This window comes from Bos javanicus, chromosome 6 (genome assembly GCF_032452875.1).
Source record: "Bos javanicus breed banteng chromosome 6, ARS-OSU_banteng_1.0, whole genome shotgun sequence".
NCBI classification, from domain to species: Eukaryota; Metazoa; Chordata; class Mammalia; order Artiodactyla; family Bovidae; genus Bos; species Bos javanicus.
Genome location: NC_083873.1, coordinates 58,954,517 through 58,975,993, shown reverse-complemented (window position 1 = coordinate 58,975,993; position 21,477 = coordinate 58,954,517). Strand labels below are relative to the sequence as shown.

At 38.4% G+C, this 21,477-nt stretch overlaps 1 protein-coding gene across 3 annotated transcripts in view; it reads left to right on the top strand.

The window, feature by feature from the left end:
* The window catches only part of SMIM14 (small integral membrane protein 14), a 145,507-nt gene extending 133,071 nt beyond the window's left edge, over nucleotides 1-12,436 (top strand). For all 3 annotated transcript variants that reach the window (XM_061421189.1, XM_061421191.1, XM_061421190.1), the window contains 3 exons: nucleotides 991-1,039; nucleotides 6,945-7,087; nucleotides 9,215-12,436. In XM_061421189.1, the coding sequence (XP_061277173.1) occupies nucleotides 991-1,039; nucleotides 6,945-7,087; nucleotides 9,215-9,247 (225 nt within the window). In that variant the 3' untranslated portion in view covers nucleotides 9,248-12,436. The remainder of the gene's footprint in view (nucleotides 1-990; nucleotides 1,040-6,944; nucleotides 7,088-9,214) is intronic.
* Nucleotides 12,437-21,477: the final 9,041 nt, after the last annotated feature.

The window sequence follows — 21,477 nt, the reverse complement described above, 5'->3', positions numbered from 1 at the left end:
ATTATCAGAGAAATGCAAATCAAAACCACTATGAGGTACCATTTCACGCCAGTCAGAATGGCTGCGATCCAAAAGTCTACAAGCAATAAATGCTGGAGAGGGTGTGGAGAAAAGGGAACCCTCTTACACTGTTGGTGGGAATGCAAACTAGTAGAGCCACTCTGGAGAACAGTGTGGAGATTCCTTAAAAAACTGGAAATAGAACTGCCTTGTGATCCAGCAATCCCACTGCTAGGCATACACACTGAGGAAACCAGAAGGGAAAGAGACACGTGTACCCCAATGTTCATTTCAGCACTGTTTATAATAGCCAGGACATGGAAGCAATCTAGATGCCCATCAGCAGATGAATGGATAAGAAAGCAGTGGTACATACACACAATGGAGTATTACTCAGCCATTAAAAAGAATACATTTGAATCAGTTCTAATGAGATGGATGAAACTGGAACCTATTATACAGAGTGAAGTAAGCCAGAAAGAAAAACACCAATACAGTATACTAACGCATATATATGGAATTTAGAAAGATGGTAACAATAACCCTGTGTATGAGACTGCAAAAGAGACACCGATGTATAGATCAGTCTTATGGACTCTGTGGGAGAGGGAGAGGGTGGGGAGATTTGGGAGAATAGCATTGAAACATGTATAATATCATGTATGAAACGAGTCGCCAGTCCAGGTTCGATGCACGGTACTGGATACTTGGGGCTGGTGCACTGGAACGACCCAGAGGGAGGGGAGGGGAGGGAGGGGAGGGAGGAGGAGGAGGGTTCAGGATGGGGAACGCGGGTATACCTGTGGTGGATTCATTTCGATATTTGGCAAAACTAATACAATATTGTAAAGTTTAAAAATAAAATTAAAAAAAAATAAAGAGAGGAGAAACGGAAAAAAAAAAAACAAAAACAAAGCATGATCTTTCTGATAAGTAGTATCCATTTTGGTAAGTCTGGTGGCTAATTTCCTTTTTTCTTATTCATTGTAGTTGAGGCAGTCCCAATCCTACTGCACAGACACAGAATGTCTTCAGGAATGTAAGTAATGATGGGACAGGAGGATGCTTGGCATTGGGGGCACAATTAGAGATCAGAATACGACTGAACATTTGCCAGAAATTATTCTTACAGTTTGCTGTTTAAGGAAATGACTCTCAGTAACATATCTCCTACTTAAAATGCTTAATTTTTTAAGTTAAAAATGTGTTTTTTGGTCCTGCCACGAAATCAGAACTGGTTCATTGAATAAAATCATAAAACCACAGATACAAATAAAGAAAAAGAAAAAGTTCCAGAATAATAAAAGATGACCATTGTTGACAACTTGGTGTAAACCCTCGCAGACCTTTTTTTGGGGGCAAATATGTGAGGAACCGGGCACTTTGGGGTCATTGAACTGAACACCGGGGCTTTAGCACAAACCCCTCACTCTTTCCCTAGCATCTGTCTGCATCCATTGAAAACTTTGAGAGTTTGTGAGCGCAGGAAGGAGAGGCCATTTTTTGCCAAGGTTTGGAAGCTTTGGGAGCCATTGGAATCATTCCCTTGGCTCTGACATTCGTAGTCTCAAGAGGGTATGGACAGTGGGGAGGTTTCTCCGTGACTTTTGAGGCAGTGGTGATGATAAAGTGAGAATCAGTGTAGGAAGGTGGATCCTGCATGGTGAATGTAGCTGGCGGACTTTGGTGGCCCTAATATGAGGCATCTTTTTTTCAGGACAGAAATAACCTGAGGGATACTTTGAGGGGAAATCATAGCCAAACCAGTCCTGTACCATAATAATTTGACCATAGGAATGGAAGTATGACATTCACAGGATGGTAAAGCCTGGCACAATTCCATTCATATATACTTACAAAAATGGGATCACTTTGTATATGTTGGTTTTCACTACTATGTTGTGACTATATCAACATGTATTTACCTTAAAAATATTTACTAAATAATAATTTATTATGAGGGACGTACCAGTGTTCAAATAATTCCCTTCTGTTGGAATCTTAGATTACTAATATATTTTTGCTATAATAAATAATATTTAAATAAACATCCTTATGTACATTTTAAGGCTTTTGACATATTGCCAAATTGCACTTATTAGTAGGCTAGTTGGTTGTACTTCATATCTCTGAAGCTGAGTGCTGCTTTATTATGTATATGAAGCTAAAGCAAAACACAGTAAGGTATCATTATAAAGAGGCTCGTTACTACATTATTAATTACTGTTAATACTGTGTGAACTGGGCATCCCATCAAATTCTGTAAATGCAACAACTTAGAGAAATAGAAGCTAGTACAGTGCCTGGCTCAAAGTAGAAGCTTTGTCAGAAGGTAGTCGTTTGGTGCAACAGGACAATAACCATACGCCTCTGGGCAAGAAAGTAATGGACAGACGTTCCATTAGGTCTGGGGCATGATGGGTGGTGATCAGTCCCCCACTCCAGGTTTCTTCACGTTGCCTCTTCAGCAGCATTCACTAACCTAGAGTGTTCCCTCTGATAAGCAGCTCAGATTTTTGCCTCAGCAGAAAAACTAAAACCTGTTCCTTCTTGTTGAAATTAATCTCATTGAACTTCTTATGGGGGAAAAAATAAATTTATTGTATCTATGACCCTTGAGCCAGCCCCACCTGTAAACCAAATATACTCCTATTTCTGTGGGTGAAATTTCACTTCTTTAATCCAAACATAAAAGCAAGACTCTAGAGCTTGAGTATTAATTCAGTTATCTTGGCCAGTCGTCCACCACCCGCTCTGCTCACCCCAGTCCTTTTAGCATTTGGTGGAAATCCTTTCTAACAGCCATGTCTTTAAGTGGTTTAAGCAGTTGTTTCCTCTGAGTGATATGTAATTATTTTTCTGTGTATTTTAAATCTTCAGCAATGAGCTAATGCTCATATATAAAGTATATGTATTAATCAGGGGTCCCCACAACCCCGCTTCTGTTTCAGTAACTTGTGAGAATGGCTAACAGAATGGAGGAAAATAATTAAATTACTGTTACCAGTTTATTATAAAAGATGCCACAACCAAATGGGAGAGGTGCGTAGGGCAGGGTACCAGGGGAAGGGGTGCAGAGCCTCCCTGTCTTCTTGGGTGCACTGTCCTCCCGGCTAACTCCATGTGTGCCCTGGCCCAGAAGCTCCGTGAACCCCATCATTCAGGGGGTTTATGGAGGTTCCGTTTCATAGGCGTGAATGACTAGATCATTGGCCGTCTATATAAGTTTAGAGAAATAATCCCTCAGGATCTGTCAGCTGTTAGATCCTCTCTCTTTATCATCTTCCTTGTGTCCAACTAAGTTAATAGTGTCACTGTGACTATCCCGTTTGACATCTTACTTGATTATAATACTTACTTTTTCTTGTAACCAAAGACTTAACCATTGAGTAGAATGCAACAGTGTATTTTACTGTACAAAATCCTTTTACATTTTTATGATGTGACATTTTTCTAGACCATAGAGTAAAAAGTATTTATCCTCTTAAGGCAAATAATTCCTAGGCAGTGAAGAGAACAGGTTTTATATCCCCGATGTGATTGTACTTCTTTAATATCAGATTATTTGGTACTATATTAATGTTTAGAATATTTAGTACCAAAAAGTTATCACAACAAAAACCATAGTGGCCAGATCATGTAAAGGCTCTTTCACTTCTCCCTGTTGACTTTACAACAGCTGCTCCTGATACTTGTTTGTATTTGCTGCATGCAGTGCCAGGGAGCTTGAGTAGCTTATATGTTCTGAGACTTCATGAAGAAGCCTAAGTCAGTTCAGGTATCCGGTATCTCTAATCCCAAAATACGTGGTTCAAAACTCAAGCAGTTAATTAGTATATAGTGAAAAGATGATTTCCTACTCATATTCTCCCATCTATCCAGGTCCTGTCTCTGGGTATTATTGGCCTTCTGGGTATCTTTCCACAATTTCTTTGTGCATATACAGGCAAATATTTATTATTTGCCACCCCCCTTTCTTAGTACACACTGTTTTTCACCTGTTTTTCCCCCTCTGTCAAGAAATAGCTTGTTGCTTGTCTCATGTAAACCTCACCATTGTGTTACAGCTTCACCCCAACCCCCACATACCATAATTTCTTAATTGGATGCTCTTGGCAAATGTTTAGGTCTGTTTTCAGCTTTTTGTTAATAACCCTGCAGAGTATGTCTATGTAATAGACATATCAGCTAGAGCACAGATCAGTAATGGCTGATGTTTATCGAATACCTATTGTGTTCCAGGTACTGTGCTCCTTTTCATGTACTGATCATTTCCGTCTTCACAACGGTTCTGTGAGATGGTGGTAATATTGCCATTTCACAGGTAAAAAAAATCGAGGCACAGAGATTATTTATTTAAGGGGAGGTAAAGTCAAACAGCTATGAGATAGTCTCATTTTTAAAAAGTTAATGAACTAATTAGGAGAAGTAGGAAACTGTTCATTCAAACTAGAAATGCTACCCTAGTCTAGAGAAGAAAGGAAAGAATGGGCAGAGAAAATGGAGCTTTTTTTCACCAGACGAGAGCAGGTTGTAGGATGTTGTTGAATGAGTTAAATGAGATCATGCCAGACTGGGAAAAATAATGAGTCCCCAGAAGGACAGAGTTTGCGAAGTTGGTGAATGGCAGCCAAACTAGCATTGAACTATTGCATCAGAGTCACTTGGAAAGCTTTAAAAATATTGTTGGTTCCTGACCCCACCCCAGAGGTGCTCCTGAATGAGATGATATGAGGCAGGGCCTTAGAAATGGTGACGTTGATGTTGTCACAGGCTATTCTGTTGGGCAGGCAAGTCAGGGATCCACTGGATAAAGGAGGAAGAAGGAGTGAGGTTGACTAGGGCAGAGGATGATTTTTCTGAGAAATGGTAAGAGGTAACATTGATGAGTAGGGCCACGTCTTATGAGGAAAGGCCAGGCTGAAGCATTCAGAGTCAAAGCAGTAGACAGTGGAGGGTGAGTCACTGGGTTAGTCAGCAGAGGGGTGTGAAGAGCAGTGTTGTAAGCAGACTTTTTCGGCAGCAGCGTGCAGGAAGGAGAGGCTGCGGTAGGAACCAAGCTAGGAGACAACATCGGGGGACTAGGAGTCATGTTAGCACCATGAGAGTCTCACACAGAGAGTGAGCATTTTACCACGTTTGCTTTGTTTAGAACTAGGCATTAGCAAACTTGGGATCAGAGGTTTAACTATCTGAAACTTCACAGTCCTTTACTCGTGAAGAGCATCAAAAAGCAAGGGACCCATTTTCTACACTGAATTGGCAATGGGCTTACACTTGAGGTCTAACCAGTGCAGCATTTTACTTCTGAGTGGTGCACTATATGAAGTAATCATATGTAGACAGCACAGTTCTCTTTCTTTGACTACCTTTATATACTCTAACAGCTAGTTGTAAATTTATCAAAAATCCTTTTAAAATCTGTATTTGCCAATTTTACTACCCACAGGAGTAATAATTTTCAGGGGCCTGTCTTCTATGTGATACTGTCAGAGATTATGACATAGTAAAGAGGTTAAGAGCACAGACCCTGGAATGGGACCACTGTGTTTAAACTGCAGCTTTGCCACATGCCGACTGTATGACATTGGGATTTAACCCCCCATTCCCCAGATTCCTCATCTATAAAATGAAAGATATTATATACCTGCCATAAAATAAGATTGCTAAGGAATTCCTTGGAGGTCCAGTAGTTAGGACTCAGCACTTTCACTGCTGATGACCTGGGTTCCATCCCTGGTCTGGGAAGCTGGGAACCAAGATCCCACACGTCTCCAGGCTCAGCCAGAATAAAAATAAAAAGATTGTTAAAAGGGATTAAGAGAGATAATGCCTGGTTCAAAGTAGCCGCTCAACTTTTAACTATTATTTAGTAATAAAAATAATAGATAATATTTTGCTTTTTTTAAAAAATCACTCTTGAAGCAGCTTAAAGGATAGAATTAAAGGAGTCAAGAGTAAGTATGAGGAGGTTGGTTAAGAAGCCATAGCAGTACACCAGACAAGAAGTGATGGCAGCTTGAACAAGTGTGGGTGTGGAGCTGCAAGTGGACAGATTTGAGTGGTATTTAAAAACTAAAATTGACAGTAACCACCTATAGATACTATTTTCTCTAGAAATCTCATCTAGAATTTTCATTTCTGATACTTTGAGTTCTCTAATATGCATTTCATATATTATAAATTTGTTAAGCTTGTTCCATGAGCCAGGTACTTATTATTCTGAAATAAATAAGATAAGGCTGCCGTGAGGGCTGCCGATAGCTATACAGACCTGATTTTTTTCCCTCTGGATAAATGCATAGACTTTGAAATAGCTAGATCTGAATCCAAATTCTTTTTCCAAAACAAGGCCAAATTAATCTCTTTGTTTGAAAATGTCATTAAAGGGATCTTTAATTCATATATGTACAACTGAGATGTCCCCTTTTCCTTAAGCTCTATTGTTTTTTCAGGATGCTTCTGTAATTAAAATGCATAATCCCCTCTCCCCTAGCATGGCTTTTCTGTATATCAAGTGGTCTTAACCTGGGTTCTGCAGATCTCAGTATAGCTATGAATTGCCATGAATCTGTTGCAATTATTAATATATACAAAATTGTTAAATGTGTATACATGGATTCTTATAGTGGAGTCTTTTTTTTTATCAAATTCTCAAAGGATTCTATTACCCCAAATTATTAAGAACTACTATACTATTAAGAATCTTTATTTAATAGTCTCTGGCTTATGACTATTTTATACCATTTACCATTTAGATTTTCTCACAGGAGGAAAGGGAAATTGAAGATGTAAATATTTAATAATTCTTAAAATTATTAATAGTTTTTATATTAATACAATTTTGAAGTTATTTAAACATTAAAGTTTGTTTTTACATTTACTAACAACATGGTAATTATTCAACAGTTTTTGTTGCAAATACATTTTCTGTTTGTCTTTAGTGCCAGGACCCTCTAGCGATAATGGCATCAGTATTACCATGATCTTGATGGCCTGGATGGTTATTGCAGTGATCTTGTTTCTGTTGAGACCTCCTAATCTAAGAGGATCCAACCTAACTGGAAAACCAGCCAGTCCTCATAATGTAAGTGTTGTGGATTAGAGATCTTTTGGGGTGTAGTCTGGGAAAGGGGTGGAGTTGTTTTGACTGAAATATCTAAATTAGCAAAAGGAAGATTTAGCTCATAGAGTAAATTAAATTCTTCCTATGTAGTTCCAGTAAGTCTTGCAATCCCAAATGGCTTAGTTTTCATGGCGTTACACATAGAGAAGTACAGACCAATAGCCCCCACATCATTTTAAGATGAATTTCAATGTTTACTCATACAAGAAACGTAAAAAATGGTCCAGTTCATGATAATCCACAGTGATAGTTCTCAAATCTCAGTCCTCCAGTTTCTAGTTCTGTCCACCTCACAGTTGATCCCTTGCCTCTCATGTCCCAAGGTTCATAGATACTCTTACTAGCTACAGTTCAAATGTCCCTACTTGGGTGGACGCGTGCACACACACACACACACACTTGCGTGCGTGCACACACACTTGCATGTGCGCACACACACACACACACACACACTCTGTCTCTCACTCATTCACTCTCTCCATTTTCTCCCCTTCTGTCCTAGATGTCAAATATAGCAGAGACACGGAGCCCATCTGGCTCAACCTGCTTTCCCATCCTATTTCTCTCAAATTCATTCTGACAGTTCTGCATCTCAATAGGTCAGCTGAGCTGGCAAAAGGAATGGTAGGAATCATTTATGTTGATAAATTTTGATATCATGATTATAACAATTTTTAGAACCTAAATGAAAAATATGATATAGTGACCCAACAGGGAGTTTTTGATTACCGTCTTTAATAGAGCCTCCATTAAAGGATTCTTTTTCTTTTCAGAGCCAATATTTATACTTTTTTTCTTTCTCATTTCATTTGGGTATTATCTCTTTAAAACTGTTTCCATGGTGGATTCACTTGATGACACCAAATTATCCCACTAGTTCCCTTCTTCAGCCTAAAATAATTGCTTCTTTCCCCCAATCTTGTGTTGCTAATATTAAAAAGAAGTTTAACTAGACCAGTTGCTTATATAGGAGAAAGCAAATATGCAACGTTAATTGGTCAGTGCTTTGGGACTGGAACATTTAGATATGTACATGCTGACTTTAGTTAAGAAAGAAGCTGTCATTAGCCCTATATAAAATGCCTGATTTTTAGGTTTTCTTGGAGAGGAGGAGTGTATCCATAAAACAGCTTGTATGTTGTCTTGATAAAGTGCTTTCTCCCTAGCCTTTTTTCTTTCTATGTACAGTTTTGTTACTTTCATATCAAAGAGCAACATCCTCAATGTTTGGAGCTAAATTAGAAGCCATTTAAAAGTGACAGAAATGCAAGATTACCATCCCCTGAACCTTAGTTCATTGTAGACCAGCAGTTCTAGGAGTGGTAGTCCCACAGCTCTGTGAATAAGCATGAAGACATATTGACCAATTCCAAGCAGAAAAATTGATTATCCTCATCTGGGGTTTCATATAGCATATCAGAGTAATAAATAAGTGGAATCTTGCTAAACGTTCCTAAAAGCTCTGCTCTTTCCTTTACAGTTCAGATGCTTTCTATTATAAGTAACAAAAATCATTTCAGCCTGGTTTAAGTAATTGGCTTTATTGGTGTACATATCAAGAAATCCAGAGGGAGGGTCAGTGTTTAGAAAGTTTTAACAGTTCATTAGAGACCTAGTTTCTTCCTCAGACCATTATTTATTCCAAGGTAGGCTCCCTTTCTGGTCCCTGTAGGGCAGCTACCAGTAGGAGCTGGAGCCACCTATTTCTTCACTGACAGATGTTCTGTAGAGAGAAATACAAGTCCTTAGCTTCATTTTAATTGTACTGTACTCAGTCACCTTATTAGCAAGAAGGATGAGACTACCTTAACTGGTTTAAATATCACCTCTGGAGCTGTCAGGGAGAGCACTTTCACCTAAGTCAATATCACTGTTACAAAATTTTCTTTTTTTCCTTACTACAAAGAAAGATAAATGTTGGTGAATCACAGTGCTCTCTTGTGCAGAAACATAGAAGTCCAAATAAGTATATGATTTAGGATGGGAAGTTGAGGGCCATCGCTGCTCAGTTCTTACTGTATGTGTTAGATTGGTTGCACTGGGGAATTTAAGAAGTCAATTTCATAATTTCTCTCTCTCTGATGTCAGGGACAAGATCCACCAGCCCCTCCTGTGGACTAACTTTGTGGATATGGGAAGTGAAAATAGTTTAACACCTTGCACGACCAAATGAACGAAGATGACCAGAGTACTCTTAACCCCATTAGAACTGTTTTTTCTTTTGCATCTGCAGTGTGGGATGGTATTGTTTTCATGAGCTTCTAGAAATTTCACTTGCGAGCTTATTTTTGCTTCCTGTGTCATCACCTTTCCTATATTTGAGTAAATGATTACATTAAAAAGTTACATGGGGCTTTTTTGGTTATCCTGAACTTTAAACATTCCATTCTTTCTGTTTGTAACTGTGATCATAATTTTTGTGGTAATTTCCGGCCTGATAGAAGGAAATTTGAGATCTCTACATTTAAATATTTTAAGTAGTTTCAATGGGTTTAAAAATTGTTTTTTTTAATAAGGTATTTATAAAGGTATTTGGGGTTACCTGAGATTGTATGAAAGAAGATTAGAACCACACTGTATTTATATTTACCTTGGTAGTTTATTTGTGGATGACAGTTTTCTCTAGTTCTTAGGACTGTGACAACTTTTGGAATATTTTACAAATTACAGCTGAAATCTGTATCATCCACTACAGATGATTTATGTGGCTAAGAAGAGGAGAAAAGAAATGAAATAACTGTTTACTAAGTTTTTATTCCCATAAAATGTCTAATATTAAGAAAACTTTAAATAAACATGATTTAAATATGGTGGATGATTTACAGTCCATTATATGAAATTTGTAAGCCTCTGCACACTAGCCTTATTACACAGTTCATGAAAGGAGGAAAAAATTTAATTCTTTCTACCTTTGCCAGGTATAATCTATATAGTAATAATTTAAGCTATAACTTATTTTTAAAGTGGGTGCCTCTCAGGAAGCTGCTTTTGTGTTGTAAACTTCCCTGTTAAATGAAACGATCTTAAAGCTGTCTTGGGGGCCTGTTTGATTACTGACATTTGAATGCTATTTACTTACTCTCTTTTTTTTTTTGGAAGAAAAATTTTAGAGTCTTGTTATCTTTCTGACTTTAAAAAATATTTAATGAATTCTTGGTTTACTCCAAGGGAAAAGGAGGAAAATGAGAAACAATCAAGGATATTTTTTCTCAATCTCTGTCTCATTCTTGTTTGGTAATAGGATGGATTGGGGTGGGGAGGAGCACTAATATAAGGAAAATTTTGAAATGAATAAAAATGTAAAAGGTTTCATTTGTTCTTGTTCAGTTTGAAAGAAAATGAATACAAATGGCATAAAAAGTCTGCATGACCTGTGTGGTTATAGAATTTTTTTCTAACAAATGATTGCAGATGATTTATGGGGGCTAGAAGATATTTTGCTGTCAATGTAAGGATGCTCCACCTCCCAGATCAGTTTAGCTTTTCACTGTATAGATCTGAGAAATTACTTGTATGAATTGAATAAACTTCTCCATATTATTGTACTGTTTAATAGAGTTTCTGATACAATTACGTGACACTTGTAGGGTATTTTTCTCCTTTATTATGATTCTGTTCTAGGCTATAAACACTGTAAGGGCTTCATTTCATTATATAACCTGATATTGAATGCTTGCATTCCTCCTGTGCATCTTGGCTTTGTGCTCAACTTTTCTTGAAATAAAATAACCTACTGTTAATTACTTGTGTTAATCGAGGGGTGTCATAACACAGGTAAGTCAAATCCTCGGTAAAAGAACACCATAGATTTAAGGTTTTTCCTCTCAATATGGCCTATTAAAAGCCTTCTCAGCTTCATAGCTTTTAAAGCAGAAAGGGCAGGAATGGCCTAAGATGGAGCTGAATCCCTGTAATCATTTCTTTTTCTGCCCTCACCCCTGAACTTTGAAGGCTAGTACATATCTTGTAACGGTCTGCTGTTTAAGCTGCTAGAAAGCTAGTCTCTGGAAGAGATAGTGATGTGTCACTGAATCTGTGATTCACAAAGAACTAAGAATTGACTTCGGGGAATTCCCTGTGGTCCAGTGATTAGGACTCAATGCTTTCACTGCCTAGGGCCCAGGTTCAATCCCTGATCAGGGAACTAAGACCCTGTAAGCCACAAAGAAGAATTGACTTTGGTTGAAGGAAGTGGCTGTGACCTAGAAACAATATCTAGTATTAGCTAGAGACCTGGAAATCTGGGTTCTTATTCCTAGTTCTTCATTTCTGTCACATATACTTAATTGACATTACATTAGAATATTAACCTTTTCCTATATGGACCGTCTATTTAATAACAAAAGTTCTTAGTGAAGTATTTAGTCTTGGTTTTTCTGCTTGTACAATTTCTCTGCCCTCCCAACAAAGATAGTATGGGGTAGCACATAAAGTATTCCTTTTAACCTAATTAGTAATTTATATTATTCTGTATTGAGCACACCCTTACTCATTATTTGGCTTGTAAACATTCACCTAAATTATGGCTACAATAATTTTTAAATAGTCTGGAAAAAAGCTTCACATTTTAATCACTTTTGGCTCTTAAACAGCCCACAAATGCCATTAATAGTTTATTTTGTTTTAGAGTTATTTAATGTTATTTTATGCAAAATAATGTTTTGTTTTGTTTTGCTTTCCACATGGAAAAAACATTAGAACTGTGTATAGTAAAAGATTTTATGATGTATCTATCCAAACACTATCCCATGTTCAACAAGTCATATTTTAATTAAACTACTTGGAGAGAGTTTCTAACGTAACTATTAACTACAGCCATTCAGTGGTTACTTTTAGTGTCTTTGTGATATGCGATGTTACAGTGTTTATAAATTATCTATATCTTATATTTTCAAAGGAACCTCAGAAGTCTCACACCCTGAATCAAAGTCTGTCAATGAATATGTGCTAAAATTTGACCAGCTCAGCTTAAGACACAAAACAGCAACTTGAAGGAGAAATCGAGAGTTTAAATTAATGGGTGAAATTTTTGTTGTTGCAATAGTAGGTTTAGTCTTAACTTTATAACATTTCTAAATGAAAAGTCATATGTATTTGTTACTGTGTCTGATGATTACTTTGTTAAAAGCAAAAGTGGTCATGTGATGTACCAAATGTTAACTGCTGTTTTTAAATGTTTAAATCATGCCAAACAAATCATGTCTGTGCCATCCAGGGTTTATTGTAATCTTTTACTGAGTACTTGGATTGGGAAAAAGGGCTTGTACTATGCACTTTTTATTAATGAATAAATAGGAAACATTAGTAACACTCACTGTTTTCTGTTTGATTTTTGTGGGAAGAGAAGCAAGCATCTTTTGCCTAGTAAAATGTTAAAGTCCTTTATTAAACAGGGTTTTTTTTTGGTAAGATTTTTTTTACCCTTAACTAAGACATTCCTAAGCGAGAAGAACTTTGAGTTATACGAAGAATATTTATGTTAATAGCAGTCTGGGGCCAGTATTCAGAAGGATTCTAAGAATCTCTAGGAAATTAGGTTGCAATTACATTTCCTTTGTTATTTCTTCCTAGAATACAGGTCCAGTAGACAGACATTTGCTATCCAATAGTGTTAATTATATGAGCAGATATATGTTACCCAAAAGGAGCTAGACATGTAACTGTTCTGAAAACACACAAAAGTGAAAATTTGCTTTTGCTCCATGACCTGGAGTGCATCCAGATACTAAAGATCACAGAAGCAACTAAGTGTTCATTGACAGATGCTCAGATAACAATGTGGTATACATGGAATAGAATATTATTCAGCCATTAAAAGAAAAGGAATCTTGCCATTTGTGACATGAATGAATCTGGAGGATATTTTATGCTAAGTGAAGTGGGTCAGAAAGACCATATGATTTCACTGATATGTGAAATATTAAGAAAAAAATGAAAACAGATACACAGAACAAATGGGTGGTCACCAGAAGGGAGAGAGCGGGGTGGGAGGTGGTGTGGGGAAGCAGGGGAGGACAAAATAGCTGAAGGAAATTAACAGGCAAAAACCTCCAGTTATAAATAAGTCACAGGGATGTAATACACAGCATAGGGACTATGGTCAATAATAGTCTAATAACTGAAAACAGATGGTTACTAGACTTCTGATGATTTCATGTATATAAATGTCAAATCACTACATGGTATACCTGAAACTAACATAATGCTTTATGTCAACTATATTTCAACTTGGACCTGGGTACGTATTTAGAGCCCTGGTTGAAAGAGGAACCTATGAAATAGACTGAGAAGGAGCACCCTGTGAAAGAAGAAGAAAACCATATGAATGTAGTCTTGGAAGCCTGGAAAGAAAGCAAATCTCTAAAGGGAGGAGGGCTCAGCGGTGTTCAATTCTACTGAGAAAAAACATCGAGGTGGAGAGTTAAACATTTTGACAAAGGATTCATAGTGAACTTGAGAAAAGATGTTTTGTTAGAGTAATGATGAAAACCCAGCTTGGAGTAGTTAAGGAAAGAAATTAGGGTAAGGAAAGAGAGACAAGTACAAGTGACTCTTTGGAGGGGGTTTACAGTGATTGGGAGCAGAGAAATGGAGTAGTAACTTCAGAGCGATGTGGGTCTGGGACGAGAAGAAGTTTCTATTGCTGTTGTTTTAAGATGGAAGATAAGAGTATATGCAGAGTTGTCAGGTGATACCCAAAGAGACCCCTCCACAGTGAGGTCACCCCTATATTGGCCTCAGCCCCAATATCATCGTGTCTGACAGCAAGACTCACTGATACCTACATGTTTTTGCCAAGGCTCCCTACTCTCTCCCTACACTCACGGCCTGGCTGTGGTAATTCACCTTAGAGACTACCTTGATTAATCCTGTCATGTCCTATACCCCTGTTTATATTGGCTTCCACAAGTCCAAGACTCCAAGGCCATCATCATTCATTCCCCCTCAGCTGATTCAATCTCATACCTTTCCTCATGCCCCAAACCTCCTAAACTTAAGGGTCATCATCTGCAAAAGCCCCATATTTTCAACCCTTTCTCTGAACATTCTCTTCCCCAAAACATGGTATCTTCTTAAGGGTACTAACTCTTGCCTCTTGAGTGAGAGCGGTTTTCTTTTCCAGACCAATGACCAAGGAATGGAGACACAGTGAACCTCTTCCCACTTTCTCTCTTGGACAGCCAGGCTATCATTCTGTCCTCCCTAAAACTCTCCAACTCTTGAAGCTCATGCTGTTAGAGTATTCTACCCTAGCTTTCACAGTTATTTATAGACCTCTGGATTATTCCTCACTCCTTGAAGATTTTAGCACTGGACTTCTGCCTGTCTTTTCAGCATTCTTCTATGGTGATTCTGGTATCAGTATCCAAGAAGACAACCCTTTCAATACTCAGTCCCCTAACATCCTCTAGTTCTCTCATTTTCTACACACCTGCAGCCGTCCACTCCATGAGCAAATCCTAGACCTATAATTTTAAACTTTATTACTTGTATGTTCCTAAGAGAATATTGAAAAGTGGCATACTATCTTAAGTGCTTTTTTTTTTCCTTTTAGAAGTCAGTGCAAAGCAATCTTGATGCTCTTTCTTAACATAGGTTCATATGTGTCCGTCCCACTTCAGAAACCGTACTACTGATGTCATTTTAATTCTTTTTTTATGTATTTTGCTGAAATACACAAGGAGGTAGAAGGGGATCTAAGCCTTGATTTGTACCTTTCACCTAAACTTGGCTGCATGTGTGAGCAAGCCAAACAATCTCTACAACTACCTTCATTTATTTTAATACAGTTGTTCAGTAAAGCCACAAGTAACAGCAAGATTATAACGCAGAAAATACAAGAGACTGTAAGACTTGCAGACAAAACTTGATAGCCTCAAAGCATTCCGATAACTGCAAGCCCAGCTGCTGTCCTTCATACCAGAATCAGTGTGATTAAACACCTTGGAATGTGAAGTCGAGTGGGCCTTAGGAAGCATCACTGTGAACAAAGCTGGTGGAGGTGATGGAATTTCAGTTGAGTTATTTGAAATCCTAAAAGATGATGCTGTGAAAGTGCTGCACTCAATATGCTAGCAAATTTGGAAAACTCAGCAGTGGCCACAGGACTGGAAAAGGTCAGTTTTCATTCCAATCCCAAAGAAAGGCAATGCCAAAGAATGTTCAAATTATTGAACAATTGCACGCATCTCATAGGCTAGCAAAGTAATGCTCAAAATTCTCCCAAGTGAGGCTTCAACAGTACGTGAACTGAGAACTTCCAGATGTTTAAGCTGGATTTTTTTTTTCTTTTAAGCTGGATTTAGAAAAGGCAGAGGAACCAGAGATCAACATCCTGCCAATGTCTGCTGGATCATAGAGAAAGCAAGAGAGTTGCAGAAAAACATCTGCTTCATTGACTACACCAAAGCCTTTGACTGTGTGGATCACAACAAACTGGAAAATTCTTAAAGAGTTGGAAATACCAGACCACCTGACCTGCCTCCTGAGGAATCTGTATAGAGGTCAAGAAGCAACAGTTAGAAATGGACATGGAACAAAGGACTGGTTCCAAATTGGGAAAGAAGTACATCAAGACTGTATATTGTCACCTTGTTTATTTAACTTATATGCAGAGTTCATCATGAGAAATGCTGGGCTGAATGAAGCACAAGCTGGAATCAAGATTGCCAGGAAAAATATCAATAACCTCAGATATGCAGATGACACTACCCTTATGGCAGACAGTGAAGAGGAATTAAAGAGCTTCTTGATGAAATTGAAACAGGAGAGAAAAAAAGCTGGCTTAAAACTCAACATTAAAAAAATGAAGATCATGGTATCCAGTCCCATTACTTCATGGCAAATAGATGGGGAAATAGTGAGAAACTTTATTTTCTTGGGCTCCAAAATCACTCCAGATGGTGACTGCAGTCATGAAATTAAAAGACACTTGCTCCTTGGAAGAAAAGCTATGACCAACCTAGACAGCATATTAAAAAGCAGAGACATTACTTTGCCAACAAAGGTCCATCTAGTCAAGGCTATGGTTTTTCCAGTAGTCATGTATGGATGTGCGAGTTGGACCATAAAGAAAGCTGAGCCCCAAAGAATTGATGCTTTTGAACTGTGGTATAGGAGAAGACTCTTGAGAGTCCCTTGGACTGCAAAGAGGTCACACCAGTCAACCCTGAAGGAAATCAGTCCTGAATATTCATTGGAAGGACTGATGCTGAAGCTGAAACTCCAAAACTTAGGCCACTTGATGCGAAGAACTGACTCATTTGAAAAGACCCTGATGCTGGGAAAGATTGAAGGCAGGAGAAGGGGACGACAGAGGATGAGATGGTTGGATGGATCACCGACATGCTGGGCATGAGTTTAAGCAAGTTCCGGGAGTTGGTGATGGACAGGGAAGCCTGGCATGCTGTAATCCATGGGGTCGAAAAGAGTTGGACATGACTGAGCAACTGAACTGAACTGAAACACCTTGGATATTTTCGAGAATGGCTCTGACTTTAGTCAATGCTCAGACCATTTTAAGTTGGCATTTAATATGTTTTTAGATATAAGTGTGTATAATTTTGTTAATAAAAGTATTAAACATCATATAAGATGAAACCTCCAAGTGGAAAAAGTATTGTAAGATTTGATATAACTATTTTACTGAATAAATCTTTTAAATTCTATCCATGTCAATTTTATCCACTACCACTTGCCATTTTTTGTAGTCCTGCAAAATATTTAAATTGCTTTTAAAATATTCCAACTCATTAATTTAAGTGGCATCTTTTTTTTTTAATTCAGAACATGTCCAAAATGTCCTGTTTCTACCTCTGACCTTCACCCTTAACAAAAATAAATATAAAATGAGGAAAGACAGATTTGAAGTGTCTTGATTATTCAGTATAAGGGACTTTCCCCAAACCAGAATTCACTTTATCCCTTTGTTTGGCACCCAGAATTTTACCCCTGGCGAATGGATCATAGTAAGGGTTTGTTTGGATAAAAGGTAAGTCTTTCTTTTGTAAAATGCACTGCTGCTGCTGCTAAGTCACTTCAGTTGTGTCCGACTCTGTGCGACCCCATAGACAGCAGCCCACGAGGCTCCCCCATCCCTGGGATTCTCCAGGCAGGAACACTGGAGTGGGTTGCCATTTCCTTCTCCAGTGCATGACAGTGAAAAGTGAAAGTGAAGTCGCTCAGTCATGCCCGACCCTCAGCAACCCTATGGACTGCAGCCTTCCAGGCTCCTCTGTCCATGGGATTTTCCAGGCAAGAGTACTGGAGTGGGGTGCCATTGCCTTCTCCACTATTCTTGGACAAATTAATTTTGAGAAAGAGTACCTGTGAAAGTTGAGCCAGAAATTTATTTCCTTAGTTGATTAAGAAATTGATACCCTTAAATATATCTGTGCAAGGCATAACTAACCTTTACTGTCAAAGCCAAGATAGTGTCACCTTGGTGTGAGATGAGAGGAGGGGGAGGATATTAATAAAATCATCATGCTTTTATTCCCTGGTCATCTTGCTCTTTTTCAAAAAACATTATTCATTTTTTTCCTGCACTGGGTCTTCATTGCTGCATGTAGGCTTTCTCTTGTTGCAGAGCATAGGCTCTAGGGCACATTGGCTTCCATAGTTGCAGCACATGGGGTCAGTAGTTGTGGTGCTTGGGTTTAGTTGCCCTGTGGCTATAGGATCTCCCAGGATCAGGGATCAAACCTGTCCTCTGCATTGGTAGGCGGATTCTGAACCACTGGACCACCAGGGAAGTCCTGATCATCTCTTGAATCTGTTCATTGCTCTAAATCTCTTGAGTTACTACAATGGACATACTACTTCTAATTCTTGATGGCTGTCATTAGCTCTGAATTGCTTGCCCTAAATTCATCCTTTTTATTCCTCCGACCACCCTCTTTGTTTCCCCTAGTTAATGCCTATATTTCCTTTAGGAGCTTAATTTTCAAGACTTCAGGAAGGGGCTTCCCAAGTGGCTCAGTGGTAAAGAATCTGCCTGCCAATGCAGGAGACACTGGTTCAATCCCCGGTCCTGGGAAGATCCCACATGCCTCAGAGCAACTAAGCCCATTTGCCGCAACTATTGAGCCTGTGCTCTAGAGCCCAGGAGCTGCAACTACTGAGCCCATGTGCCACAACTACTGAACCCTAGAACCTGTTCTCGGCAATAAGAAAAGCCACTGCAATAAGTCTGCTCACTGCAACTAGAGCATAGCCCCTGCTCGCCACAGCTAGAGAAAAGCCTAAGCAGCAGCAAAGACCCAGCACAGCCAAAAATAAATAAACTTGAAGCATCCCTGACCTTCTATGTTAGATGCTTCTATTGTGTATTCCCACAAGACTATATGTATCTTCCTTAATAGTTATTTTACATGCATCTTTGTTACTGATGTTTCCCCATAGAGCGTAAAATGTAGGAAGGCTGGGAATGTACCATTCTTTACTCACGATTCTGTTCCTAATGACTAGCACAGTTTTATCACATAGTAAACACTTGGAGGAAATTCCTATTAAATGACTGAATCAAGTGCTTTTTAAATTTTAAGAGGAACCTGTTTGTAAATTGAAATCCTACATGAAATTTTGATAATATGAAGCATATTGACAGATAAAAGTAGAACTGCTCTGATACGGAGGAGGAAGTCGGAGACACAGAGCTCTGTCAGCTTTAACTTCCCACTCATTTTCTTTCTCATATAGACTCTGACACACCACCAGGGAAACTCAGAGCTCCATGATACATAATCTGAAAATCATTGCCCTACCACATGGAGTTCTCAAACTTTTTGTTCTCAGGACTCCTTTACACATTTAAAACTTGAAGACCCCAAAAACCTTTTTCATGCATATTATAGCCATTTGTATTGACCCTGTAGAAATGAAAATTGATAAATCACAAAGAAATACATCAATTCCTTAAACTTAGCAATAATAAGCCCATTGGTGGTAGTTTAGTTGCTCAGTCATGTCTGACTCTGTGTGACCCCATGAACTGAAGCCTGCCAGGCTCCTCCATCCATGGGATTCTCCAGGCAAGAATACTGGAGTGGGTTGCCATTTCCTTCTCCAGGGGATCTTCCCAACCTAGGAATCAAACCCAGGTCTCCTGCATTGCAGGCAGATTCCTTACCGACTGAGCTACGAGGAAAGCTGTAAGTCCATTACATGTCAATATAATGTATTTTTATTAAAAAGTTACTTCTAAATAAAAAATTAGAAGATTGGCATTGCTTTACATTTCGTAAATCTATAATATCTGCACTGACGTGTTACAGGGACTTCCCTGGTAGCTCAGATGTAAAGAATCTGAGGGAGACCAGGATTCGATCCCTGGGTCGGGAAGATCCCTTGGAGAATGAAATGGCTGCCCACTCCAGTGTCCTTGCCTGAAGAATCCTATGGACAGAGGAACCTAGAGGGCTATATATAGTTCATGGGGTTGCAAAGAGTTGGACATGACTGAGCAACTAACACGCACTGACCTGTTATAATATCACATGTCATATAACCTCTAGAAAATTCTACCATATCCTTGTGACAGAATGAGTGAAAAAAGAAAGGGACATATTAGTATTATCATAAAAATGTTTTTTACCTTCTGGATCCCTTGAAAAGTTCTCAGAAATGATCAGCACATTTTGAGAACTGTTGTTCTATATCTAAAGGCCCGTTCTAGCTAATATAATTTGATTTCATTTCTAAGATTCTATTGAGCTTTGTGAAGATTATGATCATTGTTAAAATACAAAGAATGTGAAGTGAACAATAGGTAGAAAAATGTTGAATTCAAAATAAAGGGACTAGAATAGTGGGTTTTTTAGAAAGCTGACTGTAACAGTAAACAAATCTATGTATGTACCAACTTAAAAAAAACCTTTGGGACTGACTTGGTGGTCTAGTGGTTAAGACTCTGTGCTCCCAATGTAGAAGGTGTGGGTTCAATCCCTTGTCTGGGAACTAAGATGCCACATGCAGAGTAGTGTGTCATGGCCAAAAGACCAAAAAAAAAAAAAAAAAAGACACTTCTATTAAATGCATTGAAATTACTTGTTCATTTGTCTCTCCCACAAACCTCTGAGTTTTGGAAGAAAGAATTGGATTTTGATCTGTCTTTGATCTCTAGGATAATGTCTAACACAATAGGCACTAAATCTTTGCTGAATAAATCGATTTAAGCATATAGAATGTACAACGCCTACATGTGGTATCACTTTTTCTAGGATTCACAACAATTCAACAGCTTGTTTCAAGTGCCCGTCATGCTCATATCAGAAATCTGTCATCTATATGGTATTTTAACGTGCCTTTATAAACTTCTATCCACTTTCCTCGACGTTTCAAAATGGTCTTTAATTTCAAGTAATACTACTTGAAGTAATTATTTTTTAAAAAAATATTTATATAATTTATTTTTATTTATATAATTGATTTACAATGTTGTGTTAGTTTCAGGTGACAGCAAAGTGATTCTGTTATATATATATATATATATATATATATTCTTTTTCAGATTCTTTAACATTACAGGTTATTACAAGATAGCAAGTGGAGTTTCCTTTTTGGTTATCTTTTTCTTTTTTTGGCCCTGCCCAGCGGTATACCGGTGGTTACCCAACCAGGAATCCAGTCAGCACCCTCTGCAGTGGAAGCGCAGGGAGTCTTCACCACAGACCGCTGGGAAGTCCCTGATTATTTTACATATAGTTGTGTGTATATGTTAATCCCAAACTCTTAATATGTCCTTCCTTCCCCTTTCCCCTTTGGTAACCATAAGTTTGTTTTCTATGTCTGTGAGTCTATTTGTATTTTGTAAAGTTCATTTGTATCATTAAAAAAAAAAAAGATTCCACATATAAGACGTGATATAGTTATCTTTGACTTCACTTAGAATGATAATCTCTAGGTCGATGTGATGTAATTCTTAATTTAACCAGAGGAAAGAAAAAGTCATGACTGCTTTTTGCTTTTTCCCCCTTTAAATTTGAGGTTTAAGATGACCTTGGAGTGGGGAAACTGGAACAGAACTGCTCTCAGTAAAAGTGGGCAGCTCCATACGTTAATTTCACTCTTCCTCATACGCGGCACTTGGATCTTGCATCCGCTCTGCTACCTATAGTGCACAGACGTCTCAAATCCCGAACTTGGCAGGAGTATCTGGAAAATCTGCCTGGAGGGCATGGCTGTCTCGCTTCTCTACTCCGGGATCAGGGTGGGGATCACTAACTGGTCCAGTCATGATGGACTCAGCATCCATCTGGCGGGACTCCTTCCCAGAAGCGGCGGGTCTATGTAAAGTGACTAAACCCTGGGACTCGGGCCCGCAGGGTACGAAGGATCCACGAGCCTGGAGG